Here is a 23,786-nt window from a genome sequence, read left to right as displayed (position 1 = left end):
GAAACGCCCTGTATACAGGTTGCCTCTGATGTCCCCCCCCTCCCCCCCCCCCTTCATCAACAACTAGGCATCCAAAGGGGCCGATTGTGTCACTTGAGCCGTAAATCAGCCGTTTCTACTATTTATCTCCAGGTGTGCACAAAGGAACTAAAAAATCCGTGTAACCGTAAATATTGTAAAAACAAACGTATGGGTATACGGATTACAAAAGTGCAATCTTCTTCTTAAACGCTTTCATTTGTTAATGGCAGATGGTCTCTTGTAACCAGTCTCTCTGTGTATCTGGTGATTAACTATGCCAACCATGAGCTTATTACATACTGTTACGTTATAACTACCTTTATTTTCAGGTCCAATTGAAGCTGCACAGCCAGCCAGTGGAGGTAATGAAGAAAATCAGGCAGATACAAAACCCAACATCAAAATTGAGCCTGGTAAGTACTGACGATAATTAAATATGATTTGATAACTCTCATATATATGTTGGTGCAGGGAGTATGAATTAAAATCAGAGCACTGCTGTTCATCAGTTCCTAAAAGTGTAATATTTCGAAGACGGTAGGGATGTAAGGACGGCGGGCTCTTGTGTATGTTAAGAAAATTTATGACATATGGTTGTAGGACCATGCAAAACTAGTAGCCTTCCTTTAAGTTCTGTAGTAAGTTGCATGTTCCTAAATAGTATCAGTTGCATTCTGCTAATGACTGTTTTGATAAATATCTGCGAACAAAAATTACTGAATATCGGAACCATTCTTAGAATCCACTGTATACTGAAGTGATAAATGTCATGGCATGCTTTCTAAAATCTTCTCGGACCTCCTTTCGACCGACGTAATGGAGCAAGTCGACGTGGCATGACTCAACAAGTCGTTGGGAGTTCCCTGCAGAAGTACTGATCCAAGCTGACTCTAAAGCTGTCCATAACTGCAAAAGTGTTCTCGCTGCACAATTTTGTGCACGAATTGTCCTCTGGATTATGTCTCGCTGCGCAGAGTTGCCATGTGGTTTGAGGCGCCATGTCACGGACTGTGTGGTCCCTCTCGCCGGAGGTTCAAGTCCTCCCTCGGGCATGGGTGTGCGTGTTGTTCGTAACATAAGTTAGTTTAAGTAGTGTGTAAATCTAGGGACCGATGACCTCAACAGTTTGTCCCTTAGGAATTCACACACATTTGAATATTCGATTATGTGCCATAAATGGTCAATGCGATTCATGCCGCTCGATTTGGTTGACCAAATCATTCGCTCCAATTTTCCAGAATGCTCTTCAAACCAATAGCGAGCAGTTGTGGCACAGTGACATGGCCCATTGTCATCCATAAAAACTGCGTCTTTGACAACATGAAGTCCACGAATGGCTTCAAATGTTCTCCAAGCAGCCAAACATAGCCATTTCCAGTCAGTGATCGTTTCAGTTGGACCAGAGCACTATGTCCACTCCATGTAATCACAAACAACACTGTTACGGAGCCACCATCAGCTTCCACAATGCGATGTTGATGACTTGGGTTCTTGGCATTGGGAGGGGTCAAGAGTTCTACTATCAATACTGAACAACTGGAATCAGGACTCATCTGATCAGTCCACGGTTTTCCAGAAGTCTGGGATCCAACCGATATCATCACAAGCCGAGGAGAGACGCTGCCGGTGATGTCATGCTGTTAGTGAAGGCACTCACGTTAGGCGATTACTGCGATAGCTCTTGAACGCCAAATTACGCCACACTGACCTAACGGATACGTTCATCGCACCACCAGCATTGGTTTCTGAGGGTATTTCACACAGTGTTTCTTGTCTGTTAGCACTGGCATCTCTACGCAACTATCGCTTCTCTCTGCCCATGTGCTCCCCTTTTATACCGTATGTACACGATACAACTGGAATCTGTATATGTGCATGCCAGTTCCAATGACTTTTTTCCCCACAGTGTATGTGTTCCTACTCTTCCTAACTTACTGGATCTGAAATACACACTCATCAGTCCACAAAGTTTAGAGACTGGCTTAATAAAAGCTACAGAAAAGTTAAAATGGTGGCTTTGTGCTTCAGGTATTATACCCAGTATCTCGTTACTTGAGTACAACGCACAGAACGTTCATACAGCCATCTGAAACTGTTGTTCAGCTCGCACGTCACATTAAATTAACTGTCGCTTAGCAGTGACCCTTTATGAGAAATTCTATACTTCATCGTTTTGTGGTATGTTCGTATTAACATCATCTAGTCTCTGCTCCCGAGATGATGATTTTCCAGTAATGCAGTGTCCGTGTTCTGGTTTTGAATCAAGTCACGGCAGATGTCCACGCATCTCGTAAGGAGTCCTGGCAAAATCATAACAGTCTGCAGAATGTCTTCAACACTTGATTTAGAGATACTCAATCGCTCTGATTTGTGACAAAATAATGTTGAGACACTACGGCCTCACGAACGCTGCTTAACAATGAGTATTCACAATGCTGCATCGCATGCGCATCTGGTGTTTACAGTTGTTAGTTCAAACTGCCACCCTAATTACTGCACGGATGCCACCTATACTCCAGGAATGGAATCACTCTCGGAATTTTTTGGCTGGACGGTGTAAGAGGTGTAAAGCTGATGCTTACGGTTTAGCAAAAGACAAGTACAAAATGGTTCAAATGGCTCTGAGCACTATGGGCCTTAACTTCTGAGGTCATCAGTCCCCTAGAACGTAGAACTACTTAAACCTAACCAACCTAAGGACATCATACACATGCATGCCCGAAAAGCAGGATTCGAACCTGCGACCTTAGCGGTCGCGCGGTTCCAGACTGTAGCGCCTAGAACCGCTCGGTCACTCCGGCCGGCCGAAAAGTACATTTTAATATTCGTTATCCACTATTGTTACCGTCGTGTTCTGTCTTGGATAGCTTAACTGAGGTGTTATATTCTGTTGATACTATCATTGGAACGTTGTGAGCGTAACCGAACCGACTCGGCGTTCTGGCTTTCCCCAGCAGTGCTCTATTCCGATCAGGTGTGTGAGAAGGCAATGTCTCGAAGGCTGCACACGCGCGAAACTTAGGAAGACGTGTTTGTATTATAGTGCAACTACTTGTAAGAGGCAAATACTGCAGCATGTATTATAAGGAAGAGTATATCACTTGTGTTTATTTTCAACTTTTTATTTTTCTACCAAAGCAGTAAGTTTTATAACGTGATTAAATAAATACAGTAGATGCGAGGAGCGCTACAAAAATCTTACATCCGGGTATTTGACATCAAGTTATTATGTTTATACTAGTATTTGTTTTAGAGTATGTAATGTAGCTGTAACTGTGGTTCGTGGTATAGTCAAAAGCATGGAGCTACGCAGACTAAAATCTGTTGAATTTGAACGTTGGTGGGACTTCGTCAATTTCGCAACAAGAAAAAAAAAGCGGCTTCTCTGTGCAGTCGAAAATATTGCTCTTAGGGTAACATCTAATACAAATCTTGTAAATTCGTGGATTGGACAAACAGGTCGTTGATCAGGGTGCTACACTATGCATCATTCAGCCAAAGTGGGAAGTAATAAGGTACACAAGCAGCCAAAAGCTAGAATATTAGACAATAAATCAAAATCCGTCTTCTAATGCTTTAGAATGTGTTTGAGGATTCACCAGGAAATGTTTCAGTTACTGTATCGTAGTCAGTCATGTCTGGTCCACAAATGACCGCATTAAGTTACAGCAAATGTTCCATGTCATGGACTTCAAAGTGAGTTTTCCAGAGGACTGCTTTATACTTGATAGCATCAGTGTTGTCCTCCATATCTGTTTCTAAATGATTCTCCCCTTTGCATTAGGACAGTTAATGAATTCAAATAATTGGTGATGCAGAAGATGAAAGATTTCGTCACCACTCAAATTAGCCCTAACTAAGTTTTTTCTCCTAATGGGCACCTTCAGTTCAACCAGCATTCACTGTCATTCGTCAGAAGACAACTACATGATATCGTCTTTCTTCCTGGTGTCGTAATGACACTCCAGTCAGTGTTTTTTCGAGTCGTGGTGTCTGAGCCGTTTACTCTTCGCTATTTGTGGGTGGTGCAAAGGATGTTCACAGGTCCTGTTGCTGTCTGAATGAAAAGAGACAGTCTAGCGAACTATCGAATCCTTTAAAATGGATGAGAATGAGAGAACGAGAGATGAATGAGAATTGTCACTTCTCATAAGGGGCGGGTGCTGCATATTTGCTATGAAATGACATTATAGTACGATGCAGAAGGAATTAAAAGATTTAGGTTATGTTGAAAGAGCAGAAAATAACAACGATCGACAGACGGGAGTCATAGTTCTGTACATCAAAAAAAACACTTTGTGCTAAATCGACAGTCATAGAGCGCGTGAAGAAATTGGTGGTACGAATAGTAAAACTTCTGAATTTGCACGCATTATGCCATTGTAAGTTGCAACCGTTTTCAGTGGAACTGTACGAAGCGTATGGAGACGTCATATATCGCTGCAAAATACGATGGTTTAGCCAAGGGGCATGTAAGGAACGATTTTTCTATTTAAAACTCGCTATTGCTGAATTTATGAAGGAAAAAGGAGTGCAAGAACGAAAATCAGAACTCCCGGAATGGATTGCAAATTTCGCATTTTAAGTGGACTTGATTGCCCAGTGTCGAAAGGAAGGCATGGCAAGATACTGTAATTTATTTCTAATTTGATGGGGATGCATTTAGAAAGAAACTCGCGCTGTAGAAGTGACACATTCTGACAAAGGCAGTCCAGTTACCTTAGCTCAGTGGTGTCAAAGAAAATGCTTGTTTTGAAGAATTCTTTGCGGCCTCTAACGAATTACAAGGATAGTTTTTATAAAGGTTTTGAGAACAGTGTGAGCCTTTAATCTTTTTTCGTGACCGTTTGCCGATTTAGTTGAAAGTGGTGCAATTTCGAGTGGAAAAGTGGTGCAATATTTGTGTGAAAGATCTTTTTTCCATTATGAAACTAAACAAGTCACGATTACGTGAAACCTGAATGCGAAACTCTATGAAATTGTCTGTGTCTGTCCATGAGCCGACAGTTTGTACTAGATAAAAATTATACTATGTCCTTAGCGTGCCAATAATAATAGAATAATAGAGAAAAATTGTTTAGTTTGTTATCTATGTTATTGACAGATGTTAAATATAAAACCAAGTCGTGCGCAGTATGACTGCTGTGCCATTTAAACGCTACGTGTTCGCAGTTCTCCCTTCTTCCCCCTCCACGAGCTCAGACGGTAGGGCTTGTCGGTGATGGAAATACGTGACGAACTTGAGTGCCTTGGCACTCAGTCCGGGCAGGGCCCTTGAGCTGAACTCTTGGCCGCTCATGGGTTAAAGCCATACGATCATACGTGTTGAATTTTCTTTACAGTTGTAAAATCAGGCTCATCCTGAAACCATGGTTAAATGTCACTATTGGTGGTTCATCTGAATCAGTAGTTCGTATAACAGGATAGTACTGACAGCGTTGTTCGAATTACACGCTTATTCTATTACCTGTTGGCTTGTATCCGGGTCGTTCCTTATAATTCACACTGTGTTAAAAGATTTTTTCATTTTGATACACGCTGGACAATCATTTTTTTTCCAGTACATTTCAGTTATTTACACATTGTACCAGTTATTAGGGCTTCTTCCCGTTTCCTTCACGAATAGAGTGTGTGAAGAAAGATTGTCAGTCAACTCTGTGCACGATGCGATTAGTCTTACTTCGTCGTCGCGATCCATACGGAGGGATGCATAATAGGGCTGTAGTGTATTCATAGAGGAATCAATTAAAGCCGTCTCATGAAACTTCGAAAGCAGGCTTTCTTGAGATCGTTTGTGCCTATCGTCTAGTGACTGCCAGTTCAGATTCTTCAGCATATCTGTGACACGCTGCCATCGATTGCTGGATAATTAAAGTCTCCTACTATAATGACAGCATGATTGGGGAACTTACGTACTAGTGAACTTAGATTTTTCTCTGTTACATCTGGAGGGGAGACTGGTATTCGATAAGAGGATCCGATTGTCAGTTTACACCCATCCTCGATACTGAATCGTGGCCAATCGATTTCTCATGCAGCTTCACTTTCTGTCTCGATGGATTTGAGTTTGTTGTCTTTTGCAACAAATACAGCACCTCCATTTAACTCGTCCAAACACATCTATTTAAGTGCCTGGCGGAGGGTTCATCGAACCATTTTCATACTACTTCTCTACCATTCCACTCTCGAATGGCGCGTGGGAAAAAGGAACACCTAAATCTTTCCGTTGGAGCTCTGATTTCTCTTATTTTATTATGATGATAATTTCTCCCTACGTTGGTGGGTGTCAACAAAATATTTTCGCATTCGGAAGAGAAAGTTGGTGATTAAAATTTCGTAAATAGATCTCGCTGCAAAGAAAATCGCCTTTGTTTCAGTGACTGCCACCCCAAATCGCCTATCATACCAGTGACACCCTCACCCCTATTGCATGATAACACGAAACGAGCTGCCAGTCTATGCACTTTTTCGATATCCTTCGTCAATCCTACCTAGTAAGGATCCCACACCGCAGAGCAATATTCCAGCAGAGGACGGACAAGTGTAATGTAGGCTGTCCCTTTAGTGGGTTTGTCGCATCTTCTAAGTGTTCTGCCAACAAAGCGCAGTCTTTGTTTCGCTTTCCCCACAATATTATATGTGTGATCTTTCCAATTTAAGTTGCTCGTAATTGTAATTCCTAGCTATTTAGTCCTTGATAACCCTTAGATTTGTGCGATTTATCGTATACCCAAAATTTATCGGATTTCTTTTAGTAGCCATGTGGATGACCTCGCACTTTCCTTTGTTTAGTGCCGTTTGCCACTTTTCGCACCATACAGAAATTCTTTCTAGATCATTTTGTAGTTGGAATTGATCGTCTGATGATTTTACTAGACGGTAAATTGCAGGCTCATCTGCAAACAATCCAAGCAGGCTGCTCAGATTATCACCTAGATCATTTATGTAAATCAGTAACAACAGAGGGCGTATGACACTACCTTGCGGAACGCCAGATATCACCTCTGTTCTGCTGGATGATTTACCGTCTATCACTACGAACTGTGACCTCTCTGAGAGGAAATCACGAACCCAGTCACACAACGGAGACAATACTCCATATGCACGCAATTTGATTAATAATCGCTTGTGAGAAATGGTATCAAAAACCTACTGGTAGTATAGGAATATGGAATCGATCTGAGATCCCTTGTCGACAGCACTCATTACATCTGTGTTGCACAAGAGCGATATTTTCTGAATCCGTGTTGGTTATTTATCAATAAGTCATTTTCTTCAAGGTGATTCATAATGTTCGAGTACAGTATATGCTCCAAGATCCTACCGCAAATTGAGGTCAGTGATATGGGTCTGGAATTCGATGGGTTACTCCTATTTTCCTTCTTGAATATTAGTGTGACCTTTGATATTTTCCAGTCTTTAGGAACAGACCTTTCGTCAAGTGTACGGTTGTATAAAATTGCTAAGAAAAGCGCTATTGTGTCTGAATACTCTGAGAGGAACCTGACTGGTATACCATCTGGAACGGAAGACTTGCCTTTCTTAAGTGATTTCAGTTGTTTCGCAACACCTAAAATATCTACTTTTATGTCACTCATGCTAACAGCTGATCTGGTTTAGAATTCTGGAATATTTACTTAGTCTTCTTTCGTGAAGGAATTACGAAAAACTGTATTCAGTAACTCCACTTTAGTGGCACCAACATCGGTAACATTTCTATCGCTATCGAGCAGTGACGGTATTGACTGTTTCTTGCCGCAGGTGTACTTTACATACGATCAGAATCTCTTTGGGTTTTCTACCATATTTTGAGACAATGTTTCATTGTGGAAAGTATTAAAAGCATCTCGCATTGACGTCCACACTAAATTTCGAGCTTCCGTGAAACTTAGCCTGTCTTGGGGATTTTGCGTTCTTCTGAATTCTACGCTACCAACAGACACAAGCTCACAACCACCTACTTTGTTTAATCTATCCTTCCTGAAAACGGTTTGCGGCTATGTAAAAATTTCGGCAGAATTTATCCTCTGCTTTAGCCAGCTTTCTGTTCCTATAACGATTTCAGCTTCAGTGCTTTCTATCAGCGCTTGAAGCTCTGGTACTTTTTTACACAGCTACGACAATTTGCAGCTACAATACCGACTATTGCTTGGTCGATTCTCCTCGTTACTTTGTCCTGTACCCTTTGAGACTGGAACCCTTTTTGACCTTTTCTGAGACTGTCTAACCTAAAAACCCTCCCAGTCCACGCCACACAGCCCTTGCTACCAATGTAGACGCGTCCTGTGTGTAGTGGACACCTGACCTACCCGAAACCCCACCACCCCATGGCGCAAGTCGAGGAACCTGCAGCCTACACGGTCGCAGAACCGTCTAAGTCTCTGATTCAGACCCTCCACTCAGCTCTGTACCGAAAGTCCGCAATCGGTCCTGTCGACGAGGCTGCAGATGGTGAGCTCTGCCTTCGTCTCGCTAGCAAGACTGGCAGTCCTCACCAACTCACACAGCAGCCGGAAACCAGAGAGAATCTCTTCCGATCCATAGCGACACACGTCATTAGTGCTGACATGAGCCACCGCCTGCAGTTGGCTGCACCCTGTACCCTTCATGGCACATTATTATGAATGCTTTGGCAGTTAAACACTAGGATTTTAATAAATTCTCTTGTAGAGGGCATTTGTTTAGATCTTTTCTTCTACTTCTGGGTTCCCATCAACTATAATATGTGGACTAGACTCAGAGTCGTCTAAAAACAAAAAAAGAGTATTGCGTGGTGCGCAACCCCCTCCCCCCCCCCCCCCCCCCCGACTCACACACACACACACACACACACACACACACACACACACACACACAGCCAGTGACCCGCTTTCAGTCTGATGTGTAGTGAATGCCTGACCCACTTAATGGGACACTACAGTTCTCACCCATATGGCGCAAATCCAGTTAAATCACAGCCCAGATTGTCACAAAACCTTCGAAGTATCTAGTTCATGCCTTCTACTCGGCTAACAAGTTAACTGTCCCGTCCGACTTGTCGAAACCTAGCCTGAAATTTTTTATCAGGACGGATACATCGAAAGAAACACAATGTCAAGATTTTAGCTGCTATGAAACACTACAAGAATTTAAAAAAGAAGCGTTGATATTTGCCACATTCGTAGCTCGCCAGGCGGATGGAGAAATGTATACCTCTACCGTAGCTGTAACTGACAGTGTATGTGCAACACGGAGGCCACATATCCTTGGTTGTCGGCGAACCGGTAAAGAGATAATATGGCACAACGCGATCGCAATTTGAAAAGTGAATTTCTGTATGTGTTGGTAATTTCTCTGACACAAATGTTTAGTGTCATTATTTGCTCCAATTTGAAACTCATTTAATATCCATAATAACCAGTAGTTGCCTTTGCGGTATCGCTGAGTATTAACAGTGGAGATATAACTGAATTAATTTTGTAAGTGATAATGGGCATATGCTTGCTAATAGCATCTTTGTTTAGGTTCCGTAATTTAACAGTAATGAGGAATACAACTGATGTTTTCAACATTGCAAAGATTAATATGAACAACATGGTATGCAATCGAAATCACCTATTTCTCCTGCAGATCTACATATGTGTTGTTTATTAGTTAATTTCTAGGACATTCATTCCAATCATCTCAACGTTTCGTTAGATATTGTGGTAACATTGGAAGCACCGGAAATAAATCAGATAATTCCATGAATTGTGGTTCTAACGATGATTTTTGTGCTAGGTAAAATGCAGACCAAAAATAGTGTTCCTTCCAAGCTCAAAGACAAAATGAACAGTAATAACTTACAGTGAGTAAAAAAGGCTATAAATTTTTTTGTTAAACAAAGGAGGGAGAAGACACTTGTGCTTGAGCAGTGTGCAGAACCCGTTTCGTTTCGCAAAACACGAACGTGAAATGTATAAATGGACGAAAGATTTACACAATGTACAACATATTTGCTGAAATGAAACTTGCATAAATGTAAAAGAAAAACTATTCCAAAGATTTAGAACTGCACGTGTGATTAAATGCACCATTAGTAAAGGAGATGTACGGGACAGGCCCCTTGAATTGAAAGTGAGATGAATACTCTGATTTCCAGGCTTCTCTGACCTGGTTAAATAAATTCAGAAATTATAGAGAAAAGGAAGTCGCTAAACTACAACGTTTACCTCAAGTAAACGTGTAGAGGACATGGCATTAACAGGTAATTCTGTACAGAAATTCGTAGCTGACATGGATATGAAGCTTCTTGTTACCACCTAAAACACAGCGTATGAAGCTAGTAAGTAACATTTCGTGCAAACCGCATTTAATCATTTGGAGTGAAGAAAAGACAGTCGCTTGTGCAGTCGATGAGTGCTTTGACACATTCGTATACAACAATGTCGGTGATAAGTATCTATGGATTATTGTTTCCACAGCTGTATATCAGGGTTTAGGAACATCAAGGTAAGTTAGGACAATACTTTAAAAAACGACTGTTCACTTCCAAAACTCTTGTAATCGACTCAGCAAAATCAGGAAAAACTGGATAGAATAAATTTAAATGTTACATATGAAACGTCATCTTACCATCCACAGAAATTAATTAACTGCTTTTGTTGTACTTTTGGCTTGGGTATAAAGAAACTTCCGTGTTAAGGAAGAAGATGAAAAGACTGTTAATATCATAATAGCGTGATTCAATCTCTCGCTACAAAAAATTTTCAACAGTCTAAAGCATTTTTCAGAAAACTGTCGGGCAAAATTATTGCCGTTAGCTCTTGGTTATTTCTGGTTTATAAGTGGAATAGTGTTGTTAAACGTAAGTAATTTGTGCGTTGTCGGTTTTCATCATCACGTTTTATGTAATTTATCAAGAATGCCTGGTATGCATCACAATCTGGAGAACTGTAGCCACAATATGAATTAGAAGTTATCCAAAAAATTAATGATTTAAGACATTTTAGGCACGGTTTAAGTGCTTAAAATCTGTGTGTGTGCACTTTGGACTTCGAAAATGGTTCAAATGGCTATGAGCACTATGGGACTTAACATCTCAGGTCATCAGTCCCCTAGAACTTAGAACTACTTAAACCTAACTAACCTAAGGACATCACACACATCCATGCCCGAGGCAGGATTCGAACCTGCGACCGTAGCGGTCGTGCGGTTCCAGACTGTAGCGCCTTTAACCGCTCGGCCACTTTGGACTCCGTTTGTTTACTCGATTCAGCGGTAGGCATGAAGTCTGTACAAACCACTGTCATATGCGATTCTTCGTGCAGCAAAAAGAATAACTTTAAAGTTTTCTTAAAAAACAGTTGCATTGCACTTTAGCAGCTAAAATTCTCAGACTGCATTTCTATCGGTGTATTCTTCGTGTGCGAAAAATTTCAGGGTAGGTTTCGAAATGCCGGAGTAGTCAATTCCCTTGTCAGGTCCAGAGTGCGATGATTAATTCAGGGGCAATGCCGTAAATTGTCTGTCTCGTTGAAACTCCGTGAGTAAGGCTGGTCTTCTCAACCTTCTCTGTCAGTTGCTGAATTATCTCAGTATAACCGCGAAGCCCAGACAACATGTATCATATTTTCAGACATGCGCCACAATTCGCTTTTGGTTGCGCCCTACTTTCTTAATGGCTGCTGGAGTGAAGGGAAAAAATATATATAATAGTAAAAAGAGCAGCTCTGGTAGATCATTGATAAACATTAAGACTCCATATACAGGGTGTTACAAAAAGGTACGGCCAAACTTTCAGGAAACATTCCTCACACACAAATAAAGAAAAAATGTTATGTGGACATGTGTCCGGAAACGCTTAATTTCCATGTTAGAGCTCACTTTAGTTTCGTCAGTGTGTACTGTACTTCCTCGATTCACCGCCATGATTTCATACATGATACTCTACCTGTGCTGCTAGAACATGTGCCTTTACAAGTACGACACAACATGTGGTTCATGCACGATGGAGCCCCTGCACATTTCAGCCGAAGTGTTCGTACGCTTCTCAACAACAGATTCGGTGACCGATGGATTGGTAGAGGCGGACCAATTCCATGGCCTCCACGCTCTCCTGACCTCAACCCTCTTGACTTTCATTTATGGGGCATTTGAAAGCTCTTGTCTACGCAACCCCGGTACCAAATGTAGAGACTCTTCGTGCTCGTATTGTGGACGTCTGTGATACAATACGCCATTCTCCAGGGCTGCATCAGCGCATCAGGGATTCCATGCGACGGAGGGTGGATGCATGTATCCTCGCTAACGGAGGACATTTTGAACATTTCCTGTAACAAAGTGTTTGAAGTCACGCTGGTACCTTCTGTTGCTGTGTGTTTCCATTCCATGATTAATGTGATTTGAAGAGAAGTAATAAAATGAGCGCTAGCATGGAATGTAAGCGTTTCCGGACACATGTCCACATAACATATTTTCTTTCTTTGTGTGTGAGGAATGTTTCCTGTAAGTTTGGCCGTACCTTTTTGTAACACCCTGTATATTGTCATTCCATGTGGTGGTTTTCTCAGCGACAATAATCCAGGAAATCTCGATATGGCAAAATATGGAATATAGTATAGATATACAACGTGTGGGGGAGAAAAAAGAGAAGCACCCGAAAGTGGAGGAGGTAGCAAAAGGAAACTGCACGGCCTGACGGGAGAGGGCTTATGTGATGTTATTTTAGTGATTACCAAACAGAGTTAAATTTTTAATGACTGTATCTGAATGAGCTCATTTGTGAGCCTGACGTTGAAACTACTTCGACCAGGATCCATAAAGATCACACATACAATTCATAGATACAAGTGCTATGTGTGGACGAACTTTGTTCCATTTAAAAATGGCACCATGACGATACTGTCACCATCGTAATAACACATGAGGATGAAAGATGTACATCATGTACCGTTATGATGTCAGTTTACTTAAATTACTACTAGGCATGACCAGAAGTCACAACCATTGGTTCCCCACGCCATGATGCCAGAAGTAACACTGCTGTGCCTCTTCATATCGTGTCCGCAGGTTGTGGTCTAACAGGTAGCGTTGCTGCCTCTGGATCACGAGATCCCGGGTTCGATTCTCAGGCGGGTTGGGGATTTTCTCTGCTCGGGGACTGGGTGTTGAGTTGTCCTCATCATTTCATCAACATAATCATTCGTAGCAGTGGCTAGACTAGACTGTGAAAAAAAAAATGGACTGTGTAAAAATTGGGAATTTGTACGGGCACTGATGACCGCGCAGTTGAGCACCTCTGAAACCAAACATCATCATGAACATCATTTCCAGATCACTGCAAGAAGTCCACCTCTTGCAAGGTCGCCACAGTGGTTGCCAGTGATGGTCATCCTAGGTTATGCAGAACAGCGATTCATCGCTGCATGCATTGCGATGTCATTCTACAGCAGTTCATGCTTCCCAGTCAAGGCACTACTCCAAATGCACCATATGTGAATAAGCTGAAGCATCCAAAAGACGTGATCTGATGCTAATGGAACATCACAGCCTCGGATGACCATCGTTGGCAACCACTCACAGACTCTGATCACTTTCTGTCTGTGTTTCAACCCTTGTCAGTGCGTAATATCAAAATTAATCTTTGAAGTATTTGTCAGCTTAATGAAGTTTATTGAAATGTTAATAGAAATTTCACATTGCTTTCTGTTCGCCTCAAATATTCTGCTATGTACGTTACAGTAAATATTACATAAACAGGTGTATGTTACTTATCACATACAGCTTAAGAATTATAGATAGTTATTATTGGTACAGCTTAGTAGTATGCGCCACTAATGGGTGGCACTTGATAGCTTAATTTGATTGTACATCGGCGCATATATTAAGATGGTTCACAAGCAAGTTTACAATGAATTAAAAAGTGATATTAGTTTATATTCTAGTAATTAGAATTTACTGTCTCGTTACCAGTACAGGCAAAAGAATTTAAAAAATTTAGTTTGTCGTTGATATTGTAATTCTGTCAAAGACTGCTAAGAAATTGATAGAACAGTTGAACGGAATGGAAAGTCTTGAAAACAGGTTGTAAAAATAATGTCAGCAGAAGTATAAGAACGTAACAAAGTGAACTTACATTACGTTAGCTGATTTTGGAATGAATCACTAAAAGAGCTGAAGAAGCTATGCTATTTGCGCAGCAAAATAGCAGCCTATTGCTGAAGGAGAGAGGACATAATGTGGAACTGGTAACAGAAAGTGAAGCGTTTCTGAAAAGAGAAATATTTTAATGTTCACTATAGAATTGTTAGGAAACCTTTTTCTGAAAATATTTGCCTAGAATATGGTCTTATATGGAAATTAAACTTGGTGCTGTATAAACGACAAGTGAATAGAAATTTTTAGTGTATAATGCTACAGAAGCAAACAAGTTGACTGAAGTAGCTTCAGTAGTTACGCAGAGATAAAGAAGTTTTCACTGGATAGACTAGCATCAAACTAGCGTTCGAACAGGAAACAATAACAACACCAAAAACGAAAACACTGACCTTGTTCGAATGGGTGAATACGTTGCTGAGTGTCCGAACTTCTGAAGCTTGCAAAAAAATGTGTTGAAATGTTATCGATAGCTATAACGCAGAATTTAGTTTTGGGAAACGCTTTGAAAGCTTGGTGCCGCAATTGGTTGACGTTTATGTTACAAAATGTGTCGGACAAACAATTGAAACGGTTCTTTCAAGTGGGAACGAATTCTTTCTGGTCATATACAATACTGCCCATTAAAATTCCTACACCAGGAAGATATGCAGATGATAGACGGGTACTCATTTGACAAATGTATTATACTAGAACTGACACGTGATTACATTATCACGCATTTTGGGTGCATAGATCGTGAGAAATCAGTACCCAGAACAACCACCTCTGGCCGCAATAATGGCCTTGATACGCCTGGGCATTGAGGCAAACAGAGCTTGGATGGCGTGTACAGGTACAGCTGCCCACGCAGCTTCAACACGATACCACAGTTCTTCAAGAGTAGTGACTAGCGTATTGTGACGAGACAGTTGCTCGGCCACCATTGACCAGACGTATTCAATTGGTGAGAGATCTGGAGAATGCGCTGCCCAGGGCAACAGTCGAACATTTTCTGTATCCAGAAAGGCCCGTACAGGACCTGCAGCATGCGGTCGTGCATTATCCTGCTGAAATGTAGGGTTTCGCAGGGATCGAATGAAGGGTAGAGCCACGGGTCGTAACACATCTGAAATGTAACGTCCACTGTTCAAAGTGCCGTCAGTGCGGACAAGAGGTGACCGAGACGTGAAACCAATGGTACACCATACCATCACGCCGGGTGATACGCCAGTATGGCAATGACGAACACACGCTTCCAATGTGCGTTCACTGCGATGTCGCCAAACACGGATGCGACCATCATGATGCTGTAAACAGACCCTAGATTCATCCGAAAAAATGACGTTTTGCCATTCGTTCACTCGGGTTCGTCGTTGAGTATACCACTATCGCAGACTGTCCTGTCTGTGATGCAGCGACAAGAGTAACTGCAGCCATGGTCTCCGAGCTGATTGTCCACGCTGCTGCAAACGTCTTCGAACTGTTGGTGCAGATGGTTGTTGTCTTGCAAACGTCCCCATCTGTTGACTCAGGGATCGAGACGTGGCTGCACGATCCGTTACAGCCATGCGCATAAGATGCCTGTCATCTCTACTGCTTGTGATAAGAGGCCTTTGGGATCCAGCACGGCGTTCCGTATTACCCTCCTGAACCTACCGATTCCATATCCTGCTAACAGTCATTGGAACCCGACCAACGCGAGCAGCAATGTCGCGATACGATGAACCGCAATCGCGATAGGCTACAATCCGACCTTTATCGAAGTTGGAAACGTGATGGTACGCATTTCTCCTCCTTACACGAGGCATCACAAGAACGTTTCACCAGGCAACGCCAGTCAGCTGCTGTTTGTGTTTGAGAAATCGGTTGGAAACTTTCCTCATGTCAGCACGTTGTAGGTGTCGCCACCGGCGCAAATCTTGTGTGAATACTCTGAAAAGCTAATCAATTGCATATCACAGCATCTTCTTCCTGTCGGTTAAATTTCGCGTCTGTAGCACGTCATCTTCGTGCTGTAGCAGTTTTAATGGCCAGTAGTGTACTAACAAACCACGTACGTGACACTGCTAAATTTTTAGATCTAATGATTGCTGCAAAGTGGAAACCGGTAACCAATTATAATAAAGTAACAATACTTTATTATAATTGGTTACCGGTTTCCACTTTTCAGCAATCATTAGATCTAAAAATTTAGCAGTGTCTAAGGCAGTAACTGAAGTTTGGTCCGCTCACATTAATCTGACGACCGCCAATGTTCGTTGCCTATGTGCTGTAACCATTCATAGGTGGCAGCAAGAGCAATGGAGGGTATATGAAGCATGTCAGGGGTGACGCCGAAAACAGAACAGTCGTTGCCGTAATGCAGAAAGGGAGCTATTTATCTGACTTCAAAAGGGCATGATCATTGGCGTTGGGGCCAAGAGGGGGGGGGGGGGCATTTGTGAAATTGGTGAGTTTTTAAACCAATCACGGTCCGCTATGGTTTATGTATATCGTGCATGGCAAAATAGCGTTATCCAAATCTGTCGCCAATGTAATTGTAGTGCCTAACAGGCCATAGAGAACACTGGTTACCAGCAGCTTCGGAGATGCCTACAGGCGAATAGATGTGCAAATGTTGAACAACTGAGCCCCCGGACGAACCAAGGTGCTACCAAACTGTCTCTCCTCAACGACTGTTCAGCGAACCTTGCTGATAATGGGCCTCGACAGCAGACGTTTGGATCATGCACCCATGTTGACCGCTATTCATCGGCGACGAAGTCTGCATTTTGAACGCCAGTACCGCGAATGGATGTCCACTGAATGGCGACAGATGGCCTTTTCGGATGAATGACGTTTTGTTCTCCATCGGACAGGTGGACTTTGGCGTGTAAGTGTGAAATACCCATGACATACCCTGGGTGATGTCATTCAGGAATCAACACAAGTATGCATCTATCCTTGAGGGCCACGTCGACCCTTCATGCAGTTTGTTTTTCCTTGGCATGATGGCATCCACCTGTCAAATAACGCAACGTGCCACACAGGTTACATTGTACATCTGTAGTCCGATGAGCACCGGGATGGTCTTACCATACTACCCTGGCCACCAAATTCTCCAGATATAAAACCGAACGAGAATCTGTAGGACAATCCTGATTGGGCTGTTAGCGTCATGGATCCTCAGCCCCGATACCAAGTGAAGCTGGCTAAGGCAATGCAATTTGTATAGTTCCACATACCTGTCGATACTTTGCGGAACCTGACTGACTCAATTCCTGCAACGCCAAACAGCAGTCCTCAAAACGTGAAGTTTCAGGCATATGTCAGACGTTCACGTTAATGTCATTGGACAAGGTGTATATAACATTAGCGAACCTGATAATGCTTCACAATTGCTAAACATGTTTAGGAATTGGAAATACGTCCCAATCTCCTCCTCCCCTCTCTTTGTCCATTTTCTCCTTGCTTCTCTCATTCTCCAGCTCCTCCTTTCCACCCCTCTGCGTTCATTTCATCCCTCTCCCCTCTGTCCGTCTACTACTCCCGGTCTCTCTGACCTTGAGCCTTGTTCATTGTTCTTGCAAATTCAGATTTCGTAATAGTATTCTAATAATAAGCTGATAAGCCATAAATACAATTTTCCTTTTATCTTGCAAACCATATGTATGGAAGAAACGATTTCTGTAATGGTTAGAATGTACCACTATTATGGTTTTAAAAAAACCGTACATATTCACAGCACAGAACAGTGCACCACTTCCTTTTTCGCAGTCGGTTTAACGGAAGTCGCGTACATTGTTTTTTAAAAAGTGTAACCTATCTGTGTATGAATGTTTATTAGAGTACTCTGTAAAAATTTGAAGAAAATCGGTCATGCAGTTTTCGAGACTCGTGGTAAGAAAGCGTCCTCTCTACATATTACACATTTATTTACATATTAATCATATTAAAAAAAATATATAGACTCTGTCTGTTCCAATGTTCATTGGAGTATTGTGCGTATATTCGAAGTAAATTGGTTAAGTACTTTCCGAGATTTTTGGTAACAACGTTAAACAACGACTTTTCTTTATATATCAGGACTGTAAATTGTAGCATATAACGTCTTGAAGTGTGACTGTGTTTGTTGTTAAGGCAGTCTTTGGGTGAAATTAGTTTCCAGTTTGACGGATAAATTTATATTTGAAATACATTTCTACTCACTTGGACAATTTTTGTTACTGATACCAGTGGCGGTTCGCAACAACACATTCGCAGTTAACTTTGAAACGTCTTGTCTACGAAGATATGTTTACTAGAACGTATTTAATTCTGTTATCGTATACTTTCACTCGGGTCACTTCTCACAACGAATTATGAAACGCCCTGTATACAGGTTGCCTCTGATGTCCACCCCCCCCCCCCCCCCCCGCCCCCCGCCTTCCTCAACAACTAGGCATTCCAAGGGGCCGATTGTGTCATTTGAGCCGTAAATCAGCCGTTTCTACTATTTATCTCCAGGTGTGCACAAAGGAACTAAAAAATCCGTGTAACCGTAAATATTGTAAAAACAAACGTATGGGTATACGGATTACAAAAGTGCAATCTTCTTCTTAAACGCTTTCATTTGTTAATGGCAGATGGTCTCTTGTAACCAGTCTCTCTGTGTATCTGGTGATTAACTATGCCAAACATGAGCTTATTACATACTGTGACGTTTATTTTCAGGTCCAATTGAAGCTGCACAGCCAGCCAGTGGAGATAATGAAGAAAATCAGGCAGATACAAAACCCAACATCAAAATTGAGCCTGGTAAGTACTGATGATAATTAAATGTGATTTGATAACTCTCATATATATGTTGGTGCAGGGAGTATGAATTAAAATCAGAGCACTGCAGTTCATCAGTTCCTAAAAGTGTAATATTTCGAAGACGGTTGGCATGTAAGGACGGCGGGCTCTTGTGTATGTTAAGAAAATTTATGACATATGGTTGTAGGACCATGCACAATCAGTTGCCTTCTTTTAAGTTCTGTAGTAAGGTGCATGTTCCTAAATACGCTACTGGCCATTAAAATTGCTACACCAAGAAAAAATGCAGTTGATAAACGGTTATTCATTTGACAAATGTATTATACTAGAACTGACATGTGATTACATTTTCACGCAATTAGGGTGCATAGATCCTGAGAAATCAGTACCCAGAACAACATCCTCTGGCCGCCAGCCGGAGTGGCCGTGCGGTTCTAAGCGCTACGGTCTGGAACCGAGCGACCGCTACGGTCGCAGGTTCGAATCCTGCGTCGGGCATAGATGTGTGTGATGTCCTTAGGTTAGTTAGGTTTAATTAGTTCTAAGTTCTAGGTGACTGATGACCTCAGAAGTTAAGTCGCATATTGCTCAGAGCCATTTTTGAACCACCTCTGGCCGCAATAATGGCCTTGATACGCCTGGGCATTGAGTCAAACAGAGCTTTGATGGCGTGCACAGGAACAGCTGCACATGCAGCTTCAAAACGATACCACAGTTTATCAAGAGTAGTGACTGGCATGTTGTGATGAACCAGTTGCTCGACCACCATTGACCAGACATTTTCAATTGGTGAGAGATCTCAGAACGTGCTGGCCAGGGCAGCAGTCGAACATTTTCTGTATCCAGAAAGGCCGGTACACGACCTGCAACATGTGGTTGTGCATTATCCTGCTGAAATGTAGGGTTTCGCAGGGATCGAATGAAGGGTAGAGCCACGGGACGTAATACATCTGAAATGTAACGTGCACTGTTCGAAGTGCCGTCAATGCGAACAAGAGGTGACCGAGACGAATAACCAATGGCACCGCCGGGTGATACGCCAGTATGACGATGACGAATACACGCTTCCAATGTGCGTTCACCGCGATGTGCCAAACACGGATGCGACCATCATGATGCTGTAAACAGAACTTAGATTCTTTAGAAAAAATTACGTTTTGCCATTTGTGCACCCAGGTTCGTCGTTGAGTACACCATAGCAGGCGCTCCTGTCTGTGATGCAGCGTCAACGGTAACCGCAGCCATGGTCTCCGAGCTGATAGTCCATGCTACTGCAAACGTCGTCGAACTGTTCGTGCAGATGGTTGTTGTCTTGCAAACATCCCCATCTGTTGACTCAGGGATCGAGACGTGGCTGCACGATCTGTTACAGCCATGCAGATAAGATGCCTGTCATCTCAACTGCTAGTGATACGAGGCCGTTGGGATCCAGCACAGCGTTCTCGACCAACGCGAGCAGCAATGTCGCGATACGATAAACCGCAATCGCGATAGGCTACAATCCGACCTTTATCAAAGTCGGAAACGTGATGGTACGCATTTCTCCTCCTAACACGAGGCATCACAACAACGTTTCACCAGGCAACGCCGGTCCATTGTCCGTGTATGGTAAATCGTTTGGAAACTTTCCTAATGTCAGCACGTTTTAGATGTCGCCACCGGCGCCAATCTTGTGTGAATGCTCTGAAAAGCTAAACATTTGCATATCACAGCATCTTCTTCCTGTCGGTTAAATTTCGCGTCTGTAGCACGTCATCTTCGTGGTGTAGCAATTTTAATGGCCAGTAGTGTAGTATCAGTTGCATTCTGCTAATGACTATTTTGATTAACATCTGCGAACAAAAATTAGTGAATATTGGAACCATTCTTAGAAGCCACTGTTTACTGAGGTGATAAATGTCATGGCATGCTTGCTAAAATCTTCTCGGACCTCCTTTCGTCCGGTGTAATGGAGCAAGTCGACGTGGCATGACTCAACAAGTCGTTGGGAGTTCCCTGCAGAAGTACTGAGCCAAGCTGCCTCTAAAGCTGTCCATAATTGCGAAAGTGTTCTCGGTGTACAATTTTGTGCACGAATTGTCCCCTCGATTATGTTCCGCTGCGCAGATTTGCCGTGTGGTTTGAGGAGCCATGTCACGGACTGCGCGGTCCCTCTCGCCGGAGGTTCAAGTCCTCCCTCGGGCATGGGTGTGCGTGTTGTTCGTAACATAAGTTAGTTTAAGTAGTGTGTAAATCTAGGGACCGATGACCTCAACAGTTTGTCCCTTAGGAATTCACACACATTTGAAGATTCGATTATGTGCCATAAATGGTCAATGCGATTCATGCCGCTCGATTTGGATGACCAAATCATTCGCTCCAGTTTTCCAGAATGCTCTTCAAACCACTAGCGAGCAGTTGTGACACGGTGACATGGCCCATTGTTATCCATAAAAACTGCGTCTTTGACAACATGAAGTCTACGAATGACTTCAAATGGTCTCCAAGGAGCCAAACATAGCTATTTCCAGTCAGTGATCGTTTCAGTTGGACCAGAGCACTATGTCCACTCCGTGTAATCACAGCCGACACTATTACGGAGCCACCATCAGCTTCCACAATGCCATGTTGACAACTTGGTCCTACTATCAATACTGAACAACTCAAATCAGCACTCATCTGATCAGGCCACGGTTTTCTAGACGTCTGGGGTCCAACCGATATCATCACAAGCCGAGGAGAGATGCTGCCGGTGATGTGATGCTGTTAGCGAAGACACTCGCGTTGATCGTTTACTGCGATAGCCCATGAACGCCAAATTACGCCACACTGACCTAACGGATACGTTCATCGTACGCCCAACATTGGTTTCTGAGGTTAATTCACGCAGTGTTTCCTGTCTGTTAGCACTGGCATCTCTACGCAACTATCGCTTCTCTCAGTCGTTAAAGGAATGCCGTCAGTCACTACATCCATCGTGAGAGGTAATGCCGGAATTGTGGTATTCGCAGCACAGTGTTGACTCTGTGGATTTCAGAATATTGAAATCGCTAATGATTTCTGGAACTGAATGTCCCATGCATCTAGCCCCAGCCACCATTCCGCGTTCCAAGTCTGTTAATGACCTTCGTGCGGCCGTAATCACGTCGAAAACTGTTTTACAAAAAAAAAAAAAGGTTCAAATGGCTCTGAGCACTATGGGACTTAACATCTTAGGTCATCAGTCCCCTAGAACTTAGAACTACTTAAACCTAACTAACCTAAGGACATCACACACATCCATGCCCGAGGCAGGATTCGAACCTGCGACCATAGCAGTCCCATAGTTCCGGACTGCAGCACCTAGAACCGCACGGCCACCACAGCCGGCAACTGTTTTACATGAATCACCTGAGTACAAATGACAGCTCTGCCCATGTGCTCCCCTTTTATACCGTATGTACACGATACAACTGGAATCTGTATATGTGCATGCCAGTTCCAATGACTTTTTTCACCGCAGTGTATGTGTTCCTACTCTTCCTAACTTACTGGATCTGAAATATACACCCATCAGTCCACAAAGTTTAGAGACTGACTTAATAAAAGCTACAGAAAAGTTAAAATGGTGGCTTTGTGCTTCAGGTATTATACACAGTCTCTCGTCACTTGAGTACAACGCACAGTACGTTCATACAGCCATCTGAAACTGTTGTTCAGCTCGCACGTTACATTAAATAAAACTGTCGGTTAGCAGTGACCCTTCATGATGAATTCTATACATTATCGTTTTGTGGTATGTTCGTATTAGCAACATTTAGTCTCTGCACCCGAGATGATGTTTTTCCAGCAGTGAAGTGTCCGTGTTCCGCTTTTGAATCAAGTCACGGCAGGCGTCCACGCCTCTTTTTTTCTGCCAGGACTCCTTATGAGTCCTGTCAAAGTCATAACAGTCTACAGAATGTCTTCAACTCTTGATTTAGAGATACTGAATCGTTCTGATTTGTGACAAAACAATGTTAAGACACTACGGCCTCACGAATGCTGCTTAACAATGAGTGTTCATAATGCTGCATTACAGTTGTTAGTTCAAACTGCCACCCTAATTACTGCACGGATGTCGCCTATACTCCAGGAATGAAATCACTCTCGGAATTTTTTGGCCGGACGGTGTAAGATGTGTAAAGCTGATGCTTACGCTTTAGCAAATGAGAAGTACATTTTAAAATTGTTTATCCAGTCTTGTTACCGTCGTGCTCTGTCTTGGATAACTTAACTGAAGTGTTATATTCTGTTGGTACTATCAGTGGAACGTTGTGAGCGTAACCGAACCGACTCGGCGTTCTGGCTTTCCCCAGCAGTGTTCTATTCCGATCAGGTGTGTGAGAAGGCAATGTCTCGAAGGCTACACACCCGTGAAACTGAAATGGACTTACATTATTTTACAATTAAAAATACAGTGAAAAATACATTTGTAGAAGATGGTGAAAGTGACCCACTGCAACATCAAGACACAGCTATGCATTCAGATACACACGGCGTAAAGTTCGCATATCGATGGAGGCAACTTTACGGCCGATGTTTCTTTCAGTTTCTGTATTCTGTGTGGATTTGTTTCATAGACCTTTCTCTTCAAGTGTCCGCACAGGAAAAAATCAGATGATGTTCGTTCTGGCGAACGCGGTGGTCATAAATGTTTGCTGACAGTTCATTCCTCAGCGAAGACATCATCGACTCGTTCCAGGGATACCTTAGACGTGTGGCATGTTACTCCATGTGGAAGAAGCAGTATTGTCTTTCATGTTCAGTTGGTTGTTCACAAAATGTATCAAAAATTTCCGTATGCGCAACTGTGTTGACGGTAGTGTCAAAAAATATTGGACCAATGATGCGCGACACCGCACCAAACGCCAATTTTTTCATCATGGAGTAGT

The 23,786-nt window shown here is 42.6% G+C and overlaps 1 protein-coding gene across 1 annotated transcript in view; it reads left to right on the top strand.

Moving 5' to 3' along the window:
- LOC124722412 overlaps window positions 1-23,786 on the top strand; it is an 86,156-nt gene that overhangs the window by 40,024 nt on the left and 22,346 nt on the right. Inside the window, exons 4-5 of the mRNA XM_047247580.1 lie at window positions 351-434; window positions 18,811-18,894. Of these exons, the coding sequence (XP_047103536.1) occupies window positions 351-434; window positions 18,811-18,894 (168 nt within the window). The remainder of the gene's footprint in view (window positions 1-350; window positions 435-18,810; window positions 18,895-23,786) is intronic.

Source organism: Schistocerca piceifrons, chromosome X, assembly GCF_021461385.2.
Source record: "Schistocerca piceifrons isolate TAMUIC-IGC-003096 chromosome X, iqSchPice1.1, whole genome shotgun sequence".
NCBI classification, from domain to species: Eukaryota; Metazoa; Arthropoda; class Insecta; order Orthoptera; family Acrididae; genus Schistocerca; species Schistocerca piceifrons.
The sequence above is the reverse complement of the archived record's forward strand: the minus strand, read 5'-3'. Positions and strand labels throughout refer to the sequence as shown.